Genomic DNA, 19897 nt, shown 5'->3' on the forward strand with positions numbered 1-19897 from the left:
CCCTCCACAGCAACCTTTTAGTCAGCTGTCCTTCCCCCCCCTCGCCCTTTTTCTGCCACCTCAGAGAAACTTTTTCCCCTGGGAAGTCTCTAACATAGTTTTGTAATGGCAGTAAGATTCTCTCTAGGTGATGCTAGCTGTGCTAACTTCTGGGTAGCAGCAGCAGCACAGAGCCTAGAGAGTTGGTCTGTCAGTAGAAAGTCCTTCTGAATTCCCATTTCATTGCTTGGAGCCAAGAATATAAGAACAAAGATAATCTTCGGGGCTTTCAAGGGGCTGGGGTTTTGAAGGCTTGTTTGTAAATAGCATAGTTAGTCGACAGTTTTATTTTTGCCTGGATGGAATTGTGGAAAAAAACCAACACCAGAATAATCCATTGATTTAAAAAAAAATAAATCCTAAGAACACTCCCCTTTTCCAGGCTGCTGTGGGCTGAAAGGTAAACATTCTTCTTTGGGCTTTGCTGAGAAATCACTGTTTCCATCTCAGGAACTTTGTGTTACATTTTGGTTAATTTATTAATGAGTTAAAGCCCTGGCCTGAGGTGCCTCTGCTCTGTATGAAATGTCTGTATGAATCTGTCATTCAGCTTTTGAAATACTTCCCTTTAAAACAAAGGTAAAGTTTACATCACTGAATGGCATAAATGATTTGTTATGTTTGGTTTTTCAGGTACTGTATGTTTTTTATTCCTAAGCATCAAACTGTTAGCCCTGCCGCTATTACCCACCATGGAGAAAGTCTTTGCTTTGGTTTTACCTAAGCAGGCTTCACCTGTTTATCAGTCTGATCTTTGGAAGAGATTACTTGTATTTAAGAGTGTGTATGTGTATATTAAATTCTGCAATTTGATTGGATCCACTATAGACTCCTGATGGCTTTTCCTTCCCATTTAAATTCAAAACCATTAACTCAAGAATTGTCAGTTTTTGCCTTCCTTTTGTTTATTGTATAGTAGCTAGGAGCCCTCTTGAAGATCACCCGGCTGGTCTCATAATGCCCTTATTGCCAGCCCAAACTGCTCCGCTTCCCTCCAGGTCACTACTATGTCATCACGCTAAGAATTAGTAGGCAACAAAGCCTCCAGTGTAGTTAGCCCTCTTGCTCAACTGTTTCTATTGAGCTCGGGCAGGAAAGGAGCACCCCTGTACTGCTGTGGAGGGAGCTGCTTTCTCAGCCTTACAGATTTGCTTTTACATAAAAAGATTCTGGGTGAGAAAGCACTGGCTGCAATGTGTGTTCTCCCAAGCTCTGGGCATTCTGGGTGTTCAGAGAGGAAAAGCTGCTGGAGAGAAACATGCACTTAGACCAAACCAAATTGTTTGATCTTAGCTCCTCAGGAACAAACATATTGTGCTGATCAAAAGGCAGAGTGGCACAGTCAGGTTTTCTTTAGTCATTTTTGCTGCACTGGCACTGACACACTGTCATGCTTGCATTCGTGATGTTTAACACTAAGGCAAAACCCCACCCCTGCTCTTACTGCTAGGCTTTGCACTACACGGCTGTGTCGCTAGAAGTCAGGCAGTGTAGCCGCTGTTTGTCACCACTTTTGCTGACAAAATACTTCCACCCCCAACGAATGGCGTTTGTGTTGTCGAGAGAAGAGCGCTCCTGCCAACAACGCGGTGTTCACACTGATACTTGCCATTGTCCTTTGGGGATCAGAGAGGGTTTAGCACCTCTGAATGATAAACCATTTGTCATTCAGTTGCCAGTTTAGACCTAGCCTTAGTGTCTCGTGGGCAGAGGAAATGGAAGGGAGACTGTAAAAGCTGCTGCCTTCTCCTGTGGTCTGCAGATGAAGTGATCACCACTTACACAAGTGCTAGTTGCAAGGCATCATTCTCCATTTCTCTCCCTGTTTAGTGACGAGCAGATGCCAATGAAGTCAAAATACAAACAGCTCATGCTCTGAACCTGTTTTTAAAAAGCTGTGTTATTATTAGTGTTGTTGAATCCACTCCCTAGCACTGGGTTTCAATGGGTAAAATTATTTTTCATAATCATTTATTTTCCCTTTATGCTGTGCTAAGCAAAGCCGGTTTGTCAGTAGTGCAGTGCTCCAACTTGGTCTCTGATGACCTCTGCAGCTGTGATTGGCAGCCTTTCTTGTCGGGAAAGAACTTACGCTTGTAAGCTAGGCCTGAGCAGAACAAATGCCGTAGGACAGCTTCGGCTCCCTCGAGGACAAAGGCTAAAAAGGTGAAAGAAGTGCAATTACAGGAGGTTTCCAGCACAGAAAGTTAATTAGCTACTAAATAGCATTTAGCGCAGTTCAGTGTGGGGAAATTTATGTTTCGAAAGCAAACAGATCAATGGAAAGCTTATGGAACAAGGTTTCAGAAAATCCACCTTGGCATTTGAGCACTTTGCTGTGATGTCTTATGAAGTCTCTCTACCAAAGACAATGCGGATTTACCTAGTGAGTGAGAGACTGACAGTCTGCTTTTCCCCACATGCTCACATATGTGTCCTTGTGTGTCTGTATGTTTATTTTGACATAAAGTTAAGAAATTGCAGTAAATAAAGTATTTATTTATTTTAACCATTTGCAGAGATCAGTGTGAACTGAATCTGCACAAGTATTTTAAGATTATGCGAAGCTTTTTGGATCTGTTCCAGATCTTATCAGCCTAAGAGTGACCTTAGTGCAGGTTTTAACCTAGTAACTACTCCCTGCCAACTAGGTCTGAATGAATTTTAAAAAAATTGTGGAGACACCATCTTGTGGCTCTGTTTTAGTGAGAGAGTTTTGTGACAGTTGTTTTAGCATTCCCAGAACAGTGTGCCCATCAGAGTTCTGGAGTCCTTCCTCTGAATACCACTCCCAACAAGCAAAAGTATGAAGTCAGATCTGTTTCATTTCTGATTACTAATCTGTCCCCACTGCATATCTTGCATTTATAATTTCATTAACAATTTTTACCAACTTGCCACTGTATCATTCATAAAAGACACGTTATCATAACCTTAGTCCCAGATTTGGACCTTAGCGTCCAAAATATGGGGGTTAGCATGAGAACCTCCAAGCTTAGTTACCAGCTTGGACCTGGTACTTGCTGCCACCACCCAAAAAATTAGAGTGTTTTGGGGCACTCTGGTCCCCCTGAAAAACCTTCCCTGGGGACCCCAAGACCCAAATCCCTCGAGTCTCACAACAAAGGGAAATAATCCTTTTTCCCTTCCCCCCTCCAGGTGCTCCTGGAGAGATACACAGACACAAGCTCTGTGAATCCAAACAGAGTGACTCCCCCTCTCCGTTCCCAGTCCTGGAAACAAAAGCACTTTCCTCTTCACCCAGAGGGAATGCAAAATCAGGCTAGCAAATCCAACACACACAGATCTCCCCCTGATTTCTTCCTCCCCCCAATTCCCTGGTGAGTACAGACTCAATTTCCCTGAAATTTCCCAGAAAAGAAAACTCCAACAGGTCTTAAAAGAAAGCTTTATATAAAAAAGAAAGAAAAAATACATACAAATGGTCTCTCTGTATTAAGGTGACAAAATACAGGGTCAATTGCTTAAAAGAATATTGAATAAACAGCCTTATTCAAAAAGAATACAAATTAAAGCACTCCAGCACTTATATTCATGCAAATACCAAAGAAAAGAAACCATATAACTTACTATCTGATCTCTTTGTCCTTACACTTAGAAACAGAAGATTAGAAAACAGAAACTACTTCTCCAAAGCTCAGAGAAAGCAGGCAGGCAGACAACAAAGACCTTAGACACATAATTCCCTCCACCCAAAGTTGAAAAAATCCAGTTTCCTGATTGGTCCTCTGGTCAGGTGCTTCAGGTGAAAGAGACATTAACCCTTAGCTATCTGTTTATGACAGCTTGTCACAAGCCCATGCCCGTGGGAGACCCCCACGACTCCTGCTTGAAGTGCCTAGGGGAGTCACACTTATCGGCCAAGTGCGCTATCTGTAAGTCCTTCAAGCCCAGGACCAAGAAGGAGCGGGACATTAGATTGCGACAGCTCCTCATGGAAGCGGCCCTGACACCTTTGCCCTCGGCACCGACCGCAAGTCAGTCGGTGAGCAAGAGCACCGTGGCACCGAGTGTCAGCACCAAGAAGCCGGCACCGAAACCGGCCCAGAGCCGCTCCCTCTCCCCAAAACCAAAGGCGGCGAAGGCACAGATCATCTCGCCATCAACCGCCCCGCAGTCAGATCCTGCGCAGAAGGTGGATCGCCCGGCACCGATACCTGCCGCGGCACCGCCCAAGCCGGTACCGTTGACTCTGACCCCGCGAGGGCCGTCGAGTCTGGCACCTGGCAGCTCCCCGGTACACACCGTGGTAGAGCTCGCCTCTCCCTCGACCATGGAAACGTTCGCCGCGGCGAGAGAGCTGATTGCTATCACTGAGGCGCTGATGCCCTTACCCCCGGCACCGCCGGTGCGGGTTCTTTGCTCTATGGGCAAACCGACCCTGACCAGACCAGTTTCGGTCAGTGTAGCAGGCCGGCACCGCTCCAGCTCGCGGTCCCGCGGTCGCTCGTCATCAAGGCGCCACTCAGGCTCACGACGTCGATCACGATCCCTGCACCAGTCGAGCTCCCGGCACCGATCGCCTCGGCACTGGTCGAGCTCCCGGCACCGATCAGATCCCGGCACCGATCGAGCTCCTGGCACTGATCACCCCGGTACCGCTCACGCTCTCGGCACTGATTGAGCTCCCGGCACCGATCACCCCGGTACCGCTCACGCTCTCGGCACTGGTCGGGCTCCCGGCGCCGGTCTATGTCCCGAGCGTCAACTAGAGACTCCCGGCACCGCTCCAGCTCTCGGCACCGAGGTGGGCGCCGCACCTCCAGGAGCAGATCCAGGCAACGGCGCTCGCGATCCCGGTCGACCTCCCGGCACCGAGCCAGTCGCAGGTCCCGGTCTCGATCTCAGCACCGATACCAGCACCGGTCACCGTTTTCCAGAGGTGTGAGGTCGGTCGGTACCTCGGCACCGACTTTTGCAGCGCCACCATGGCCATCAAGGGGCACGTCGGCATCCTCCCAGGCAGGCAGCTACTATGGGGACCAGGACCCCGAAGTACCGCTGAGGGTGTTCCAAGACCCCGGCCCACAGGACTCGGGTGCCCAACAGTGGGGTTTTTGGACACCCTGGGCTTACCATCAGGCCCAGGGTGCCCCCGTGCCTCAGACACATCCCACTGCCTCAGAGCATCGGGTTCCAGAGGCCACTGTTTCCCGCCCCCCGGTGGTTGAGTCGGACAAACAGTCACCCACGCACTCCCCGGGGCATCAAGAGCAGGAACCAGGTCAAGAGCAAGAGACCATACAGGATCCCCTCATCCCCGGGGTATCCTCCTCTTCCTCCTCGCCAGATGAGACAGTGGCTGGGTCATCGGCATCGGGACCTCCACCGATAGACCTCAGGGCCCACCAGGACCTCCTCCGTAGAGTGGCCCTTAATATCAACCTCCCGGTGGAGGAGGTCGCAGAGGTGGAGGACCCGGTAGTGAGCATCCTCTCGGCCGATGTGCCTACCCGGGTAGCCCTCCTGTTCATAAAGACCATTCAGTCCACCGCCGAGAACCTCTGGCAATCACCAGCCTCCATCCCGCCGACAGCTAAGGGAGTGGAGAGGAAGTACATGGTACCCTCTCGGGGGTACGAGTACCTGTATGTCCACCCTCCTCCCTCCTCCCTGGTGGCCCAGTCGGTTAACGACAGGGAACGGCATGGCCAGCAGGCACCGGCCCCCAAGTCCAAGGAGGCAAAACGGATGGACCTCATGGGCCGCAAGGTATACTCGGCGGGGGCTTTGCAACTCCGGGTGGCCAACCAGCAGGCCCTGCTGGGACGCTTGTCACGGAGTGTGGGGGAGTCCGGCCCTGCACCCCTCTTCCTGGGACCCACAGTGACTCTCAGCCAGCCAGTAAAACAGAAGGTTTATTGGACAACAGGAACACAGGTTACAGCAGAGCTTGCAGGCACAGTCAGGACCCCTCCACCGAGTCCTTCTGGGCTTTCAAGGTGCTTGGATCCTAGCTAGGATACCCTGAATTCCGCCCACACAGCCCCAAGCCCAAACTCCAACTGCTTCCCTCCAGCCACTCCCTTCCTTTGTCCCCTTCCCGGGCAAAGGTGTTGACCTTTCCCCTCCATTACCTAGCTCAGGTTACAGGCTCTGGCCTCGTCCATCTCCTAAAGTCCTCCCCTGCTCTCCCACTCCCCACACAGACAGTCCCTACTGCATCACATCTCTCCCCCCTTCGAGACTGAACTGAGCGGGGTCACTCTGCCCAGTGACCTGGGGAAGTTCAGGGTCCCCTCTCCGGGACAACGCATCCGCTGTCAGGTTGGCATTTCCCTTCACATGGACCACGTCCATGTCATAGTCCTGCAGGAGCAGGCTCCACCTCAGGAGCTTGGCGTTGGCTCCTTTCATCTGGTGCAGCCAGGTCAGGGGAGAGTGGTCGGTGTACACGGTGAAGTGTCGCCCAAAGAGATATGGCTCTAGCTTCTTAAGGGCCCACACCATGGCCAGGCATTCCTTCTCGATGGCCGCGTAGCTTTGTTCCCGGGGTAGCAGCTTCTTACTCAGGTACACGATGGGGTGTCTCTCCCCCTTTTCATCCTCCTGCATTAACACCGCCCCCAGTCCCGTGTCTGAGGCATCGGTGAACACCATAAAGGGTTTGTCAAAATCTGGGTTTGCCAGAACTGGGTCGCTAACCAGAGCCTCCTTCAGCGCCCGGAAAGCCTCCTGGCACTGCTCAGTCCAGATCACCTTGTCTGGCTTCCCCTTTTTGCACAGTTCAGTGATGGGGCCGGCTATGGCACTGAAGTGGGGCACGAACCTTCGATAGTACCCCGCCATCCCAATAAAGGCCTGGACCTGCTTTTTGGTTTGGGGAGCAGGCCAGTCTCTGATCACCTCCACCTTGGCTGGTTCCGGCTTCAGGCAGCCGCTCCCCACCCGATGGCCCAGGTAAGATACTTCAGCCATCCCCACCTTGCACTTCTCAGCCTTTACTGTTAACCCAGCCTTTCGGAGTCGGTCCAGGACTTGTTTAACCTGGGACACGTGGTCCTCCCAGGTCTGGCTGAAGACGCAGATGTCGTCAATATACGCCACGGCAAAACTCTCCATCCCCCTCAGTAGCTGATCCACAAGGCGCTGGAAGGTGGCCGGCGCTCCCTTGAGGCCGAAGGGCAGGGTCAAAAACTCATAGAGCCCCAGAGGGGTGATAAAGGCCGATTTCAGCCTGGCATCTGCGTCCAGCGGCACTTGCCAGTAGCCTTTGGTAAGATCCATAGTGGTGAGGTACCGTGCACCTCCCAGCTTGTCTAGGAGCTCGTCAGGCCTGGGCATAGGGTAGGCATCAGATACGGTGATGGCATTGAGCTTTCGATAGTCCACACAGAACCGGATTGACCCATCCTTCTTGGGAACCAGCACCACTGGCGAGGCCCAAGGGCTGGAAGACGGCTGGATCACCCCCAAAGCCAGCATGTCCTTGACCTCTCTTTCAAGATCCTGGGCAGTTTTACCAGTGACCCGAAAAGGGGAGCATCTTATAGGGGGGTGTGACCCCGTCTCCACCCGGTGGACAGTCAAATTAGTGCGTCCAGGCTGGTTGGAAAACAGCTGTCGGTACAGATGCAGCACCCCTCTGATCTCAGCGTGCTGGCCCGGGGTCAGTTGCTCAGAGAGGGGAATCGCCTCCAGGGGGGAACCAGCTTTTGTCCCAGGGAATAGATCCACTAAGGGGTCATCTCCCTGCCCCTCCCAATGTCCACACACGGCCAACACCACATTCCCCCTGTCATAGTATGGTTTCATCATGTTCACATGGTACACCCGACGGTGATGTGCCCGGTTTGACAGCTCCACCACATAGTTTACCTCATTCAGTTGCTTGATAACCTTGAAGGGCCCTTCCCAGGCGGCCTGGAGTTTGTTTCTCCTCACGGGGATAAGAACCATCACCTGATCCCCGGTGGCGAAGGCACGGGCCCGTGCCGTGCGGTCATACCAGACCTTCTGCCTCCTCTGGGCTCGGGCCAGATTCTCCCTGGCCAGGCCCATGAGCTCGGCCAGTCTTTCCCGGAAGGTCAGGACATACTCCACCACTGACTCTCCCTCGGGAGAGGCCTTCCCCTCCCATTCGTCCCTCATCAGGTCTAGGGGCCCCCTCACCCGCCTTCCATACAACAGTTCGAAAGGTGAAAACCCGGTAGATTCCTGGGGTACCTCCCTGTACGCAAACAGCAGGTGAGGTAAGTACTTGTCCCAATCTTGCGGATGCTGGTTCATAAATGTTTTTAGCATCCTCTTCAGCGTCCCGTTGAACCTTTCTACCAGCCCGTTGGACTGGGGGTGATACGCTGAGGCCCAGTTGTGCTGGACCCCACATTTCTGCCATAAGGACCGGAGCAGGGCCGACATGAAGTTGGACCCCTGGTCCGTTAAGACCTCCTTGGGGAGCCCCACCCAGCTGAAAATTGTCAGCAGCGCATCTGCCACTGTGTCTGCTTCGATAGAGGACAAGGCCACCGCCTCGGGGTAGCGAGTGGCAAAATCCACCACCACCAGGATGTATTTCTTCCCTGACCGGGTCATCTTGCTGAGAGGTCCCACTATGTCCATGGCCACCTTCTGGAAAGGTTCTTCTATGATGGGTAAAGGCCTCAAAGCCGCTTTCCCCTTGTCCCGGGCCTTCCCCACCCTCTGGCAGGGGTCACAGGATTGGCAGTACTGTCGGACATGGGTAAAGACCCCAGGCCAGTAAAAGTTCTGTAGCAGCCTCTGCCTGGTGCGCCGGATTCCCTGGTGCCCTGCGAGAGGGATGTCATGGGCCAGGTACAACAGCTTGTGACGGAACTTCTGGGGAACCACCAGCTGCCTCCTGATCCCCCATGACTCTACTTCCCCTGGGGGAGCCCATTCTCGGTACAGGAACCCCTTCTCCCACAGGAACCTCTCCTTGCAACCTCTCCTCATGGTCTGTACCGCACTAAGGTCAGCCCGGTCCCTGTGCTTCCGCAAGGAGGGATCTTTCTGCAACTTGTCCTGGAACTCAGCAGCTGGGACAGGAATGGGGACCGGCTCTCTCTTGCTGGCTGGGTCTGAGGCCGCAGCCTCTCTGCACCGTGCCCCTGGGCGTTCCCCGCTCCCTGAGTTAGGGTCCTGCACCTCAGGTCGAGTACCTTCCCCGTTTTCGGGGTGCAGTGCCATTTGCCGACTCTGACTACGAGTCACGACCAGGGCACTCTGGGTGTTACTAGGCCAGTCCTCAAGGTCCCCTCCCATTAACACGTCAGTGGGCAAATATTGGTGTACCCCCACATCTTTGGGGCCCTCCTTGGCCCCCCATTTCAGGTGTACCCTTGCCACAGGTACCTTGAATGGGGTCCCGCCCACGCCCATCAGGGTCAGGTAGGTGTCAGGCACCATCCGATCTGAGGCCACCACCTCGGGCCGGGCCAGCGTCACCTCTGCGCCCGTGTCCCAGTACCCAGTGACCTTCCTCCCATCCACTTCCAGGGAAACAATGCACTCTTTCCGGAGGGGCAGCCCCGCGCCCACCCGGTAAACCAAAAACCCGGAACCGGGAGCATCCATAGGTGGTATGTTGCCAACCCCCCTTTCCTGGGAATGTAGCCCCTCCTCCGATTGGGTTTTTACCCAGTCCACCCTCTGCGGGTTGGGTCTGCTTGGTCTGTCCCTGAGCTTGGGGCACTGGGCCCGTATGTGACCTCGTTGGCCACAGCGATAGCAGCCCATATCTCGTGGGTCCCCTTGAGTGGGTCGGAGGGACCTGCCGCTGGATGTTCCCCTTTTGGGGGGGTTCTCCATAGGCCCCCTTTGGGAGGTCCCATGTTGACTCTCTCTCTGCGTTGAGGCAGGCCTGCTCCTTCGAGACTCCTCCCTGCCATCCCCTGCCCGACTGTCCACAAATTGGTCGGCCAGCTGGCCTGCATGCTGCGGGTTCTCCGGCTTCTGGTCCATCAACCACAGCCTCAGGTCGGACGGGCACTGCTCGTACAGGTGCTCCAGTATGAATAGGTCAAACAGGTCCTCTTTAGTTTGGGCCCCAGCTGTCCACTTGCGGGCATACCCCTGCGCCCGGTTGACCAGTTGTAGGTATGTGACCTCACGGGTTTTACGCTGGCTCCGGAACTTTTTCCGGTACATCTCAGGAGTCAGCCCAAACTCGCGGAGCAGGGCCTGTTTGAACAGTTCGTAGTCCCCTGTCTCCGCCCCTTTCAGTCGGCTGTACACCTCCACGGCTGTGGAGTCCAGTAAGGGGGTGAGAACTGCGATCCTGTCTGCAGGGTCAACCCTGTGCAGCTCGCAGGCATTCTCAAAGGCCGTCAGGAAGGTATCTATGTCCTCCCCCTCCTTACGCCGGGGCAGCAAGTGCTTATCAAAGCTCTTTGTAGGCTTGGGTCCCCCCTCACTCACCGCAGCCGGAGCCTCACTGCTCCTCAGCCGGGCCAGGTCCAGCTCATGTTTACGCTGTTTCTCCTTCTCCTCCCACTCACGCTGGCGCTGGTTCTCCTCATGTTCACGCTGTTTCGCCTTCTCCTCCAGCTCTCGCCTCTTTAACTCGAGCTCCTCCTGTCTCAGCTCCCTTTCATATTCCAGCCGCATCCGCTCCACGGATGCCGAGCGTTGCCGGGAGGATCCCCTGCTGGGGGGTGAGCTTCGCTGGCAGGATCCCCTGCTGGCCGGGGGTGTCACGGTGCCCTCGGTATACACTGGGCTCCTCCCCGCCCTTCCTCTACGCCTAGGAAGGGGGGGTCTCGGGAAGCCCTCGTCCGCCGGCTGACCACTCCCAGTGGGGACAGACACTGGTGCCTGCGCTGCATCTGCCCGGGTGCTTCCCTCAGAGACAGGGCTCCGTTCATTCATGCGGTCTCCCTGCTCCAGCTGGGCAATCAGCTGGTCCTTGGTGCGTCTCCCTGGGTGCAGTCCCCTCTGCTTGCACAGCTCCAGCAGGTCGCACTTGCGCCGCTTGGCATACATCTTCCTGCTGGCCACTCACAGGCCAGGGTGCTCGCCGCTCCCCACGGTTTCCAGGGGGACCCCTAGTGCACCAGCCCTTCTTGAGGTCACCACCTCTCTGCCAGGGTCGAGCTGCAGACTCCTCCGCCCCTGGGACCGCTCGCTGCAATCCCCCGGGGGACCCTGTTACTGCAAAGTCCTTCTCACTGGGCACACACTCCCAGGGGTTAACCACCCCTTCGTTTTACTGCTCCCCAGTCACTTACTGTAGGAAGCGCCGTCCACGGGGTGCAGTATATCCCGCCGCTGCCACCAGTTGTCACGGAGTGTGGGGAGTCCGGTCCTGCACCCCTCTTCCTGGGACCCACAGTGACTCTCAGCCAGCCAGTAAAACAGAAGGTTTTTTGGACAACAGGAACACAGGTTACAGCAGAGCTTGCAGGCACAGTCAGGACCCCTCCACCGAGTCCTTCTGGGCTTTCAGGGTGCTTGGATCCTAGCTAGGATACCCTGAATTCCGCCCACACAGCCCCAAGCCCAAACTCCAACTGCTTCCCTCCTGCCACTCCCTTCCTTTGTCCCCTTCCCGGGCAAAGGTGTTGACCTTTCCCCTCCATTACCTAGCTCAGGTTACAGGCTCTGGCCTCGTCCATCTCCTAAAGTCCTCCCCTGCTCTCCCACTCCCCACACAGACAGTCCCTACTGCATCACAACGCTATAACCACAACATCTGGATGGAGGTGGGTAAGTTCGCCGAACTGCTTCCCCAGGACTCACGCCCGGAATTCAACGCGTTCCTGGAGGAGGGTAAGAAGGTGGCCAGGACCTCCCTCCAGGCCTCCCTGGACGCGGCTGACTTGGCAGCCAGAACCCTGGCGTCCGGAATAACCATGAGACGCATCTCATGGCTTCAAGCCTCCACCTTACCCCCGGGACTGCAATATACGATCCAAGACCTACCCTTTGACGGGAAAGGGTTGTTCTCGGAGAAAACGGACTCCAAATTACAAAATTTAAAAGACAATAGAGTCATCATTCGCTCGCTGGGGATGCATACCCCTTCCACCCAGCGTAGACCCTTCAGGCCCCAAGCACGGCAGCCATACTTCCCACCCCGGCAGAGGCAGGACCTCAATAGACGGCGTGGCCGGGGAGGACGCAGACGCCAACCCAGCGCCCAGGGAGGCCAGAACCAAGGGCCTTCCAAGGCACAACCGGGCCCCAAGTCCGGTTTTTGAAGGTGCGCCCGGGGACGGCTTACCAGTCTCAACACAGGATCCTTCCCCTACCTTCTCCAACCGCCTCTCCCACTTCCTCCCGGCGTGGTCCCAATTAACGTCAGACCGCTGGGTGCTACGCACAGTGAAGCATGGATACCATCTGCAATTTGCTTCTTTACCCCCTTCCCGCCCCCCTTCCCGGTCCCTCTTCAGGGACCCCTCTCACGAGCAAACCCTCCTACAGGAGGTTCGTTCCCTCCTGGTGGCGGGAGCTATACAGGAAGTACCGATAGCCGAGAGAGGCAAGGGATTCTATTCCCGTTATTTTCTGATTCCCAAATCCAAGGGAGGTCTCAGGCCCATCCTAGACCTAAGGGGCCTCAACAAGTGGATGCTCAAGTTGAAGTTCCGCATGATCTCCTTGGGAACCATTATCCCATCCCTGGATCCTGGAGACTGGTACGCCGCCCTCGACATGAAGGACGCATACTTCCACATCGCCATCTTTCCACCGCACAGGAAGTACCTCCGCTTCACAGTCGGACATCAGCACTTCCAGTTCGCAGTTCTACCCTTCGGCCTCTCTACAGCCCCGAGGGTGTTCACCAAGTGCATGGCCGTCGTAGCTGCCCACCTCCGTCGGCGGAAAATCCACGTCTTCCCATACCTCGATGACTGGCTCCTGAAAGGGTCCTCCCAGTCGCAGGTGCAACGGCATGTCGAGGCCGTTACGGACCTTTTTTCCCAGCTGGGCCTGCTTATCAATGCCGAGAAGTCCAGCCTGGTACCCACACAGAGGTTGGACTTCATAGGCGCGACCCTGGACTCGACTCAAGCCAGGGCCTTCTTACCTCAACCTCGCTTCCAGACGATCGGTGTGATCATCCGGAGCTTGCAAGCCTTCCCACTCACCTCGGCTCGAACCTGCCTCACACTGCTTGGCCATATGGCCTCTTGCACTTACGTGACAAAGCATGCCAGGCTCAGAATGAGGCCCCTCCAAACGTGGCTTCATGCAGTATTCCGACCGAGCAGGGACCACCCGGATGTATTGGTGACGGTCCCCCCCGGCCCTCTCCGCTCCCTCGACTGGTGGCTGACCCCATCTCTAATATGTGCGGGCATGCCGTTCCATCCACAGCAGCCATCGGTAACTCTAACAACCGATGCGTCATCTCTGGGGTGGGGAGCCCACTTAGGGGACCTGCGCACCCAGGGCCTCTGGTCGCCCCATGAGCTGTCACTCCACATAAATGTCCGGGAGCTGAGGGCAGTCCGCCTCGCCTGCCAGGCGTTTCAACAACATCTACAAGGCTGTTGCGTTTCCGTACTCACGGACAACACAACGGCCATGTATTACATCAACAAACAGGGGGGAACCCGTTCGTCTCCCCTATGTCAGGAGGCCATTCGACTCTGGGACTTCTGTATAGCCCAGTCGATAGACCTGGTGGCATCCTTCCTCCCAGGGGTCGAGAACACGCTGGCGGACAACCTCAGCCGATCCTTCCTCTGCCACGAATGGTTGATCAGACCGGATGTCATCCATTCCATCTTCCGGAGGTGGGGATTTCCCCGCATAGAACTCTTCGCAACCAGGTCCAACAGAAAGTGCCAGGAGTTTTGCTCCTTTCAAGGTTTCTCTCCGGGGTCGATCACGGACGCGTTTCTCCTGCCGTGGACCCACCACCTCCTGTATGCCTTCCCTCCGTTCCCTCTGGTGCACAAGGTCCTGCTGAAGCTGCGCAGGGACAAAGCGCATCTGATCCTGATCGCACCTGCGTGGCCCAGACAGCACTGGTTCACCGCCTTGCTGGACCTATCTGTGGACCCCCCGATTCCCCTTTCTCTCCACCCAGACCTGATTACCCAGGACCACGGCGTGCTTCGCCACTCGGATCTACGAGCCCTACAGCTCACGGCGTGGCTCCTGCATGGCTGAGCACAGCGGAGCTTAGCTGCTCCGCACCAGTCCAGCATATACTCCTTAACAGCAGGAAGCCCTCCACTCGCTCAACGTACAGGGCCAAGTGGAAGCGTTTCTCTTGCTGGTGCGCTTCTCAAGGGGTGAACCCTACGCAGGCCCCAATGTCCATGGTCCTGGACTACCTCTGGTACCTTAAGCAGCAGGGCCTGGCAATTTCCTCCCTAAAGGTGCACTTAGCGGCCATCTCCGCCTTCCGACCAGGGGAAGGTGGCCGCTCCGTATTCTCCCATCCCTTAGTCGCCAGATTTCTTAAGGGCCTGGAGCGTCTATACCCCCCGTACGCCGCCCTGCCCCTACCTGGGACCTTAACTTGCTCCTGAACAGGCTCACGCTTCCACCATTCGAGCCACTGGCGACTTGCTCGCTCACGTACTTGTCATGGAAGACGGCTTTTCTGGTGGCTATTACATCGGCCAGACGGGTTTCAGAGCTGAAAGCTCTCACAGTGGACCCACCCTACACCGTCTTCCATAAGGACAAAGTGCACCTGCGATCCCACCCGGCGTTCCTCCCTAAGGTTGTTTCCACCTTCCATACCAACCAGGACATATTCCTCCCTGTCTTCTTCCCAAAACCACACTCTTCGCGACGGGAGCAACAGCTGCACTCCTTAGATGTACGTAGAGCACTTGCTTTCTACATCGAGAGAACAAAGCCATTTTGGAAGTCCCCTCAGCTGTTTGTGGCGATCGCGGAACGAATGAGAGGGCAGCCTATATCCTCACAGAGGATTTCCTCCTGGGTAACTGCATGCATTCGCGCATGCTACGACTTAGCTCGTGCCCCCTCTGGCCATCTCACGGTACATTCCACGAGAGCTCAGGCGACGTCGGTGGCCTTCCTTGCGCACGTGCCTATACAGGAGATATGCCGTGCTGCAACTTGGTCATCGGTCCACACATTCGCCGCACACTATGTGCTGATCAGACAATCAAGAGAGGATGCGGCCTTCGGCGTAGCAGTCTTAAATACCGCCGCATCTCGCTCTGACCCCACCGCCTAGGTAAGGCTTGGGAATCACCTACCTGGAATGCATATGAGCAAGCACTCGAAGAAGAAAAGACGGTTACTCAACTTTGTAACTGTTGTTCTTCGAGATGTGTTGCTCATATCCATTCCACACCCGCCCTCCTTCCCCACTGTCGGAGTAGCCGGCAAGAAGGAACTGAAGGGTCGCCGGGTCGGCTGGGATATATATTGGGCGCCATAGCGGCGCCACTCCAGGGGGCGCCCAGCCGACCCGCCTGGGTTGCTAGGGTAGAAGTTTCTCCGACGGACGTGCACGCGGCGCGCACACACCTACCTGGAATGGATATGAGCAACACATCTCGAAGAACAACAGTTACAAAGGTAAGTAACCGTCTTTTCTTACCCATATGGTCCAATCACAAGCAACCCACCTCTCCTACGTACTTCATGGATCCCTCCCATTGCATGACATGGATAGAGAAAATAAAGTTACTATTACTACTACCAGTACTGTCTGTAATAAAACTTTACTGTTTGAATAAGCCTGAAAAAGTGAAAACTCACAGTCACATTTTTCTCCATGTCTTCCCTCCTTCTCCAGCCAGGCTGTGGACACTAGGCTCCATGCTTTCTCCCTGCCTGGCACTGAGCAGCAGCTGCAGGGGCTTCCCTCTAGCTTGCAGCAGGGAGCAGGGAGACTGGCTGAGGGAGGGAGAAGCCTGCCTCCCGCATAAGAACAGTTTAAACTCAGCTGTTCCCTGCGCAGTTCAGTAACATTTCAAAGAGGATCTGAAAGCAGTTTGGACATCACAACCATGATCCTCTGCTGGGGAGGGAATGGGATAGATTTGGAAATGGTTCCTGATTTTGATTGTGTTTTTTGTGTATAGGAGATCTCCTCATCCCGGGGGCAGAACAGAACTGCCCTTCCATGGTCACACACTGTTCTTATGCAGGCAGCAGCAGCAGGCATCTCAGCCAGTGTCCCTACTGCAAGCTAGAGCCTAGAGGAGAACCCCTGCTGAGGGTGGGCGGGGGAGGGGGGATGCAGAGCCTTGTCTGCAGCCTGGTTGGAGGAGCAGGAGGGAGGAGATGAGAAACCAATGTGACAGTGAGTTTTCCCCTTCCACCTGCTTGTATTAGCTCTGGATTTAAGCTGTGCAGCAAATGCTTGTATTTGTCATGTATATTAGTATTGGAGACAAGATCCCCTCATCCTGGGGGCAGACAGGGACTGCCCCTGCCATGGTCAAACACACCCTCCCCACTCCCCCCAGCTACTGTGAGTGAAATTAACAAGAATGCCAGAAGCCACTCCTAACCCCAAGGGCTGAACCATTCAGGGAACAGCTGAGTTTAAACTATTTTTATGCAGGGGGCAGGCTTCTCCCTCTCTTAGCCAGTCTCCTTTTCTTACCGGTCCTCCGTACCGGCTTATTTTCACCTCTGACTGTAACCTCTGTCACCCTTCCCTCTCTGTTACACTTGTTACATCTTCAAGTTAGCCCCTGCCTCAAAGAGCTTATGAACTGTGTGTTTGTGCAAGGCCTTGCACAGTGGGGCCCTGATCCTGGTTAGGAACTTCGGGTGTTAGCACAACAGAAATAAATCTATTTTTATCACACTATGCTGTCGGTGTCTGAGTGCTTTACAGGACGGTGAGTAGTGGTATGTTCTGCTGACATGCCAGAAAATGTGGTGGTGTCAATAGCTATATTTGCAACTAAGGTCTCCAGGTGCTAAGTTTGGGAGCAGTTAATTGGATCTCTGTCACAGCCGGTTTTGAATAGTACAGGTAACTTGCAATCTTTGCAAGGGTTTCAGACCACATGGTTAGCTCTGCTTAATTTTTAAACTGCTTTGTCTCATTTCTTCCTGGAAAAGCCTATGTAATCACCTGTAGCTTTAACTGAGTTGCTCCGTAAACACCAGCTGCTTGTTGCAGGCACTCCAGTGCAGGGTGTCTTACACCAGGACTTCTTTGCATTAATGTGTGGTATGGTATTTCTGGGAAGCAGTCCATGCCACAGATGTATAACATAAAATAACACTGGATTTTCACAAAACCAAATACTGTTAAATCAGGGAAAGCTGCTTGCAACAAAGGTAACTGTCTCTACTTTTAGGTAACACTGGAAGGAGCCAGATGCCTTTAAGTAGGAAAGCTCACTTGTCTGGCTAAGATAGAACAGATTTTATTCTGTAGCCTTGTTTAAATACAAGAGGAGCGAAGAAGCTGTGTGGGCACTGAGGTTTCGAGCCGTACAGTTGAACCAGGCTGCTCATTAGGATTCTGTTCAAAATTTAACCCACAACTAACTGAGATGTCCAAAGACCTGTGCATTGGATTGCAGCGACCTGAACCATTGGTGGTTGGTGACAATAAGGCTTGTCTGATGGCCCCTGTGTAAGGAGCAGTGGAGCTGAGCTTGGGAAGCTGACTGATGGGATGTACTGCAGAGGCATGCTGAGTGTGTGATTTTTTCAGCGTTCAGCGCCTACATTGTTAGATAAGCGGATTAGAAAACATTGCATTAAGTGGCATGGCAGGGGGCTTGCTTTATACCTGCCACTTGCCTTGTTTTGCAAACCATGATTTCCCAGTGGAACCCATTCAGGGCTCCCTCAAAGACTGTTCAGATGTATTGGCCTTTTTAAGAGCCAAGGGGTCACAGCTTCAGATTCGCTTAATTCCCAGAGCAGTGATGTTTTTTGTTGGGGGTGGGGGATAGTTACTCTAAACCCAAGCTATCCTTTAGGCCAAATATATTGTTGCCCCAGCTAGCCTCTTGGCTTGTGAGAAAGCATAGTCTGACTCGCTTTCTCCACTAGGCATTGGGTTAAAAGGCTTCACTAGCCACTTCACTAGCCAAAGAGTCAAGCATGGACGTGGAAACCATTTTCCAAAGTCTGCATACATGAAACTAGGCTTGGGAGGCCCCTTGTAAATCATTGCCCCAGAGTTGTATGCATTCGTTACTTTTATTTTCCTTCATCATTCTGACTACAGAGAAAACATAACTAATGAGGTCTTCAGTCAGTGATGCCTTCTCAGTGTGCCCACAGATCCTGTCCCAGTCAGGGCCCTGAGCAGCTGGACACTGAGGAATTCTCTAGGGCTGTGGGGCAAAATGTCCTTCCCCCTCATCCCTTATCCGCTCTGTGCTAGTGCAGCTGCTGCAGTCGCCTGCCAAGCATCTATGCCCCTGTTACCTGGGATGGAAAAACAGGGAAGCCATCAGCCGCCTTGCACAGTGGTATGAGGGGCGCTTGCAGATCTGAGTTCCATGACACATGGTGGGGAGGGGAGAAAAGTGCCCCTGGATTGGCTCTACAAACTGCACCTATCATGCTACGATAGACATCTGCCTCTCCGCAGAGAACAGGCAGGGTTTCCCTCCAAGGGGTTTGAACTGCCTCCATCTCAAAGGGTTAAGCCTCTATCTTAATTTTGCCATTCAATACTGCTGTATTCCTGGAAGACATGGACAGTCTCCACCACCTTCCAAAGCCTACATCCTCTTTGAGCGCTGGCTGCAAGTAGGGTGGCTCTCCTGGGAGTGATCTTCTGGATGATGCATTTTAAAATCCATTCTGTTTGGAGTAACACTTAGTGATTTCTCAGAACTGCATGGTGTTCTCACTTCATAGCTCTGTTAGCAAAAGCAATTTGTGTGCCAGGAGAGACTGAAGTTACTGTCAAGTGATTGCAGAACCTAGATCTCTGGTTAACATCCTCTCTGTTGTGTAGGGAGACATGTGACAATCACATGACCTGCTCGAACAGCTCCACTTCCAGCCTTGACACCAGTGCCCAATTCCAGGAGAATAACAGGCAAGCTCAGAACACCAGATGGGATGAACAGCAGAAGGTGTTTGCCCTAGAGCAGATCTGTGGGGTCTTCAGAGTGGACCTTGGACAAATGAGGTCCCTTCGCCTTTTCTTTAGGTAAGAAATGTAGTTCTAGATATTCTGTCCTTGTTGTTGCCTCCGCCTGTCACAGTGACGTGTGTGTGTGTGACTTGTCAGGGTAGTGGGAGCTAGGTTGTCTGGAGACCAATTGTTTCAGAAAGTTTCTTCTGGAGTCTTTCTCCAGCAGTGTTCTCCATCTGAATCCAAGTGGCAGCCTGCTGAACTAGCTTCCCTCCATGCAGAATCCTTTCTGGCCCTTTAGGAAATCTTTGAAGGTGCCCAGTGCTGGTCGTACCTGTCTACAGAAGATCAAGAATAGCTTGAGAGTGAGGGAGCAGCTGTCTCTTCAGCACCTCCCCTCCCCCATCTCCTCTGTGCTCTCACTTCCCTTCCCTCTTCTGCATGGCTTTCCTCTCCCCAAGCCCTTTCTATTGGACCCTCAGAGGCTGTCATTTGCAAGCATTCCCCCATCCCTAGGAACAGCTCTGTGCATACCGTCTGAGTGTTGCTAGACTGGGTTCTGTCCTCTAGCACCTGGCAGGAATTTAGTTCCTTTATGTAGTCAAAGTGTTTTGAACTGGAACGGGAAGGGTTGGGAGCAATGCTACCGCGTATAGACAGAGTCACTCTTTAAGGGGCGACGGCACAGAACATCCCCTGCTGTCACTGGGGCCATGTGAAACCTCATTCCCTATGCTGCAGAAACATTCTGACTCCGTCAGCAAGAGGCAACTGGGTGTGTGTGCTCTTCTCTCTCATTTCTCTGTGTTGTTTTCTAGTCTAGCCTGCTGTCCACCCTCACCCCAAGTTCTCCATGGGCATAAA

The 19897-nt window shown here is 53.7% G+C and overlaps 1 protein-coding gene across 6 annotated transcripts in view; it reads left to right on the forward strand.

Moving 5' to 3' along the window:
• TBC1D16 (TBC1 domain family member 16) overlaps nt 1-19897 on the forward strand; it is a 48395-nt gene that overhangs the window by 19952 nt on the left and 8546 nt on the right. For all 6 annotated transcript variants that reach the window (XM_050919942.1, XM_050919945.1, XM_050919946.1 and 3 more), the window contains exon 4: nt 18911-19108. In XM_050919942.1, coding sequence (XP_050775899.1) covers nt 18911-19108 — 198 coding nt within the window. The remainder of the gene's footprint in view (nt 1-18910; nt 19109-19897) is intronic.

Source organism: Gopherus flavomarginatus, chromosome 12 (assembly GCF_025201925.1).
Source record: "Gopherus flavomarginatus isolate rGopFla2 chromosome 12, rGopFla2.mat.asm, whole genome shotgun sequence".
Taxonomy (NCBI): Eukaryota; Metazoa; Chordata; order Testudines; family Testudinidae; genus Gopherus; species Gopherus flavomarginatus.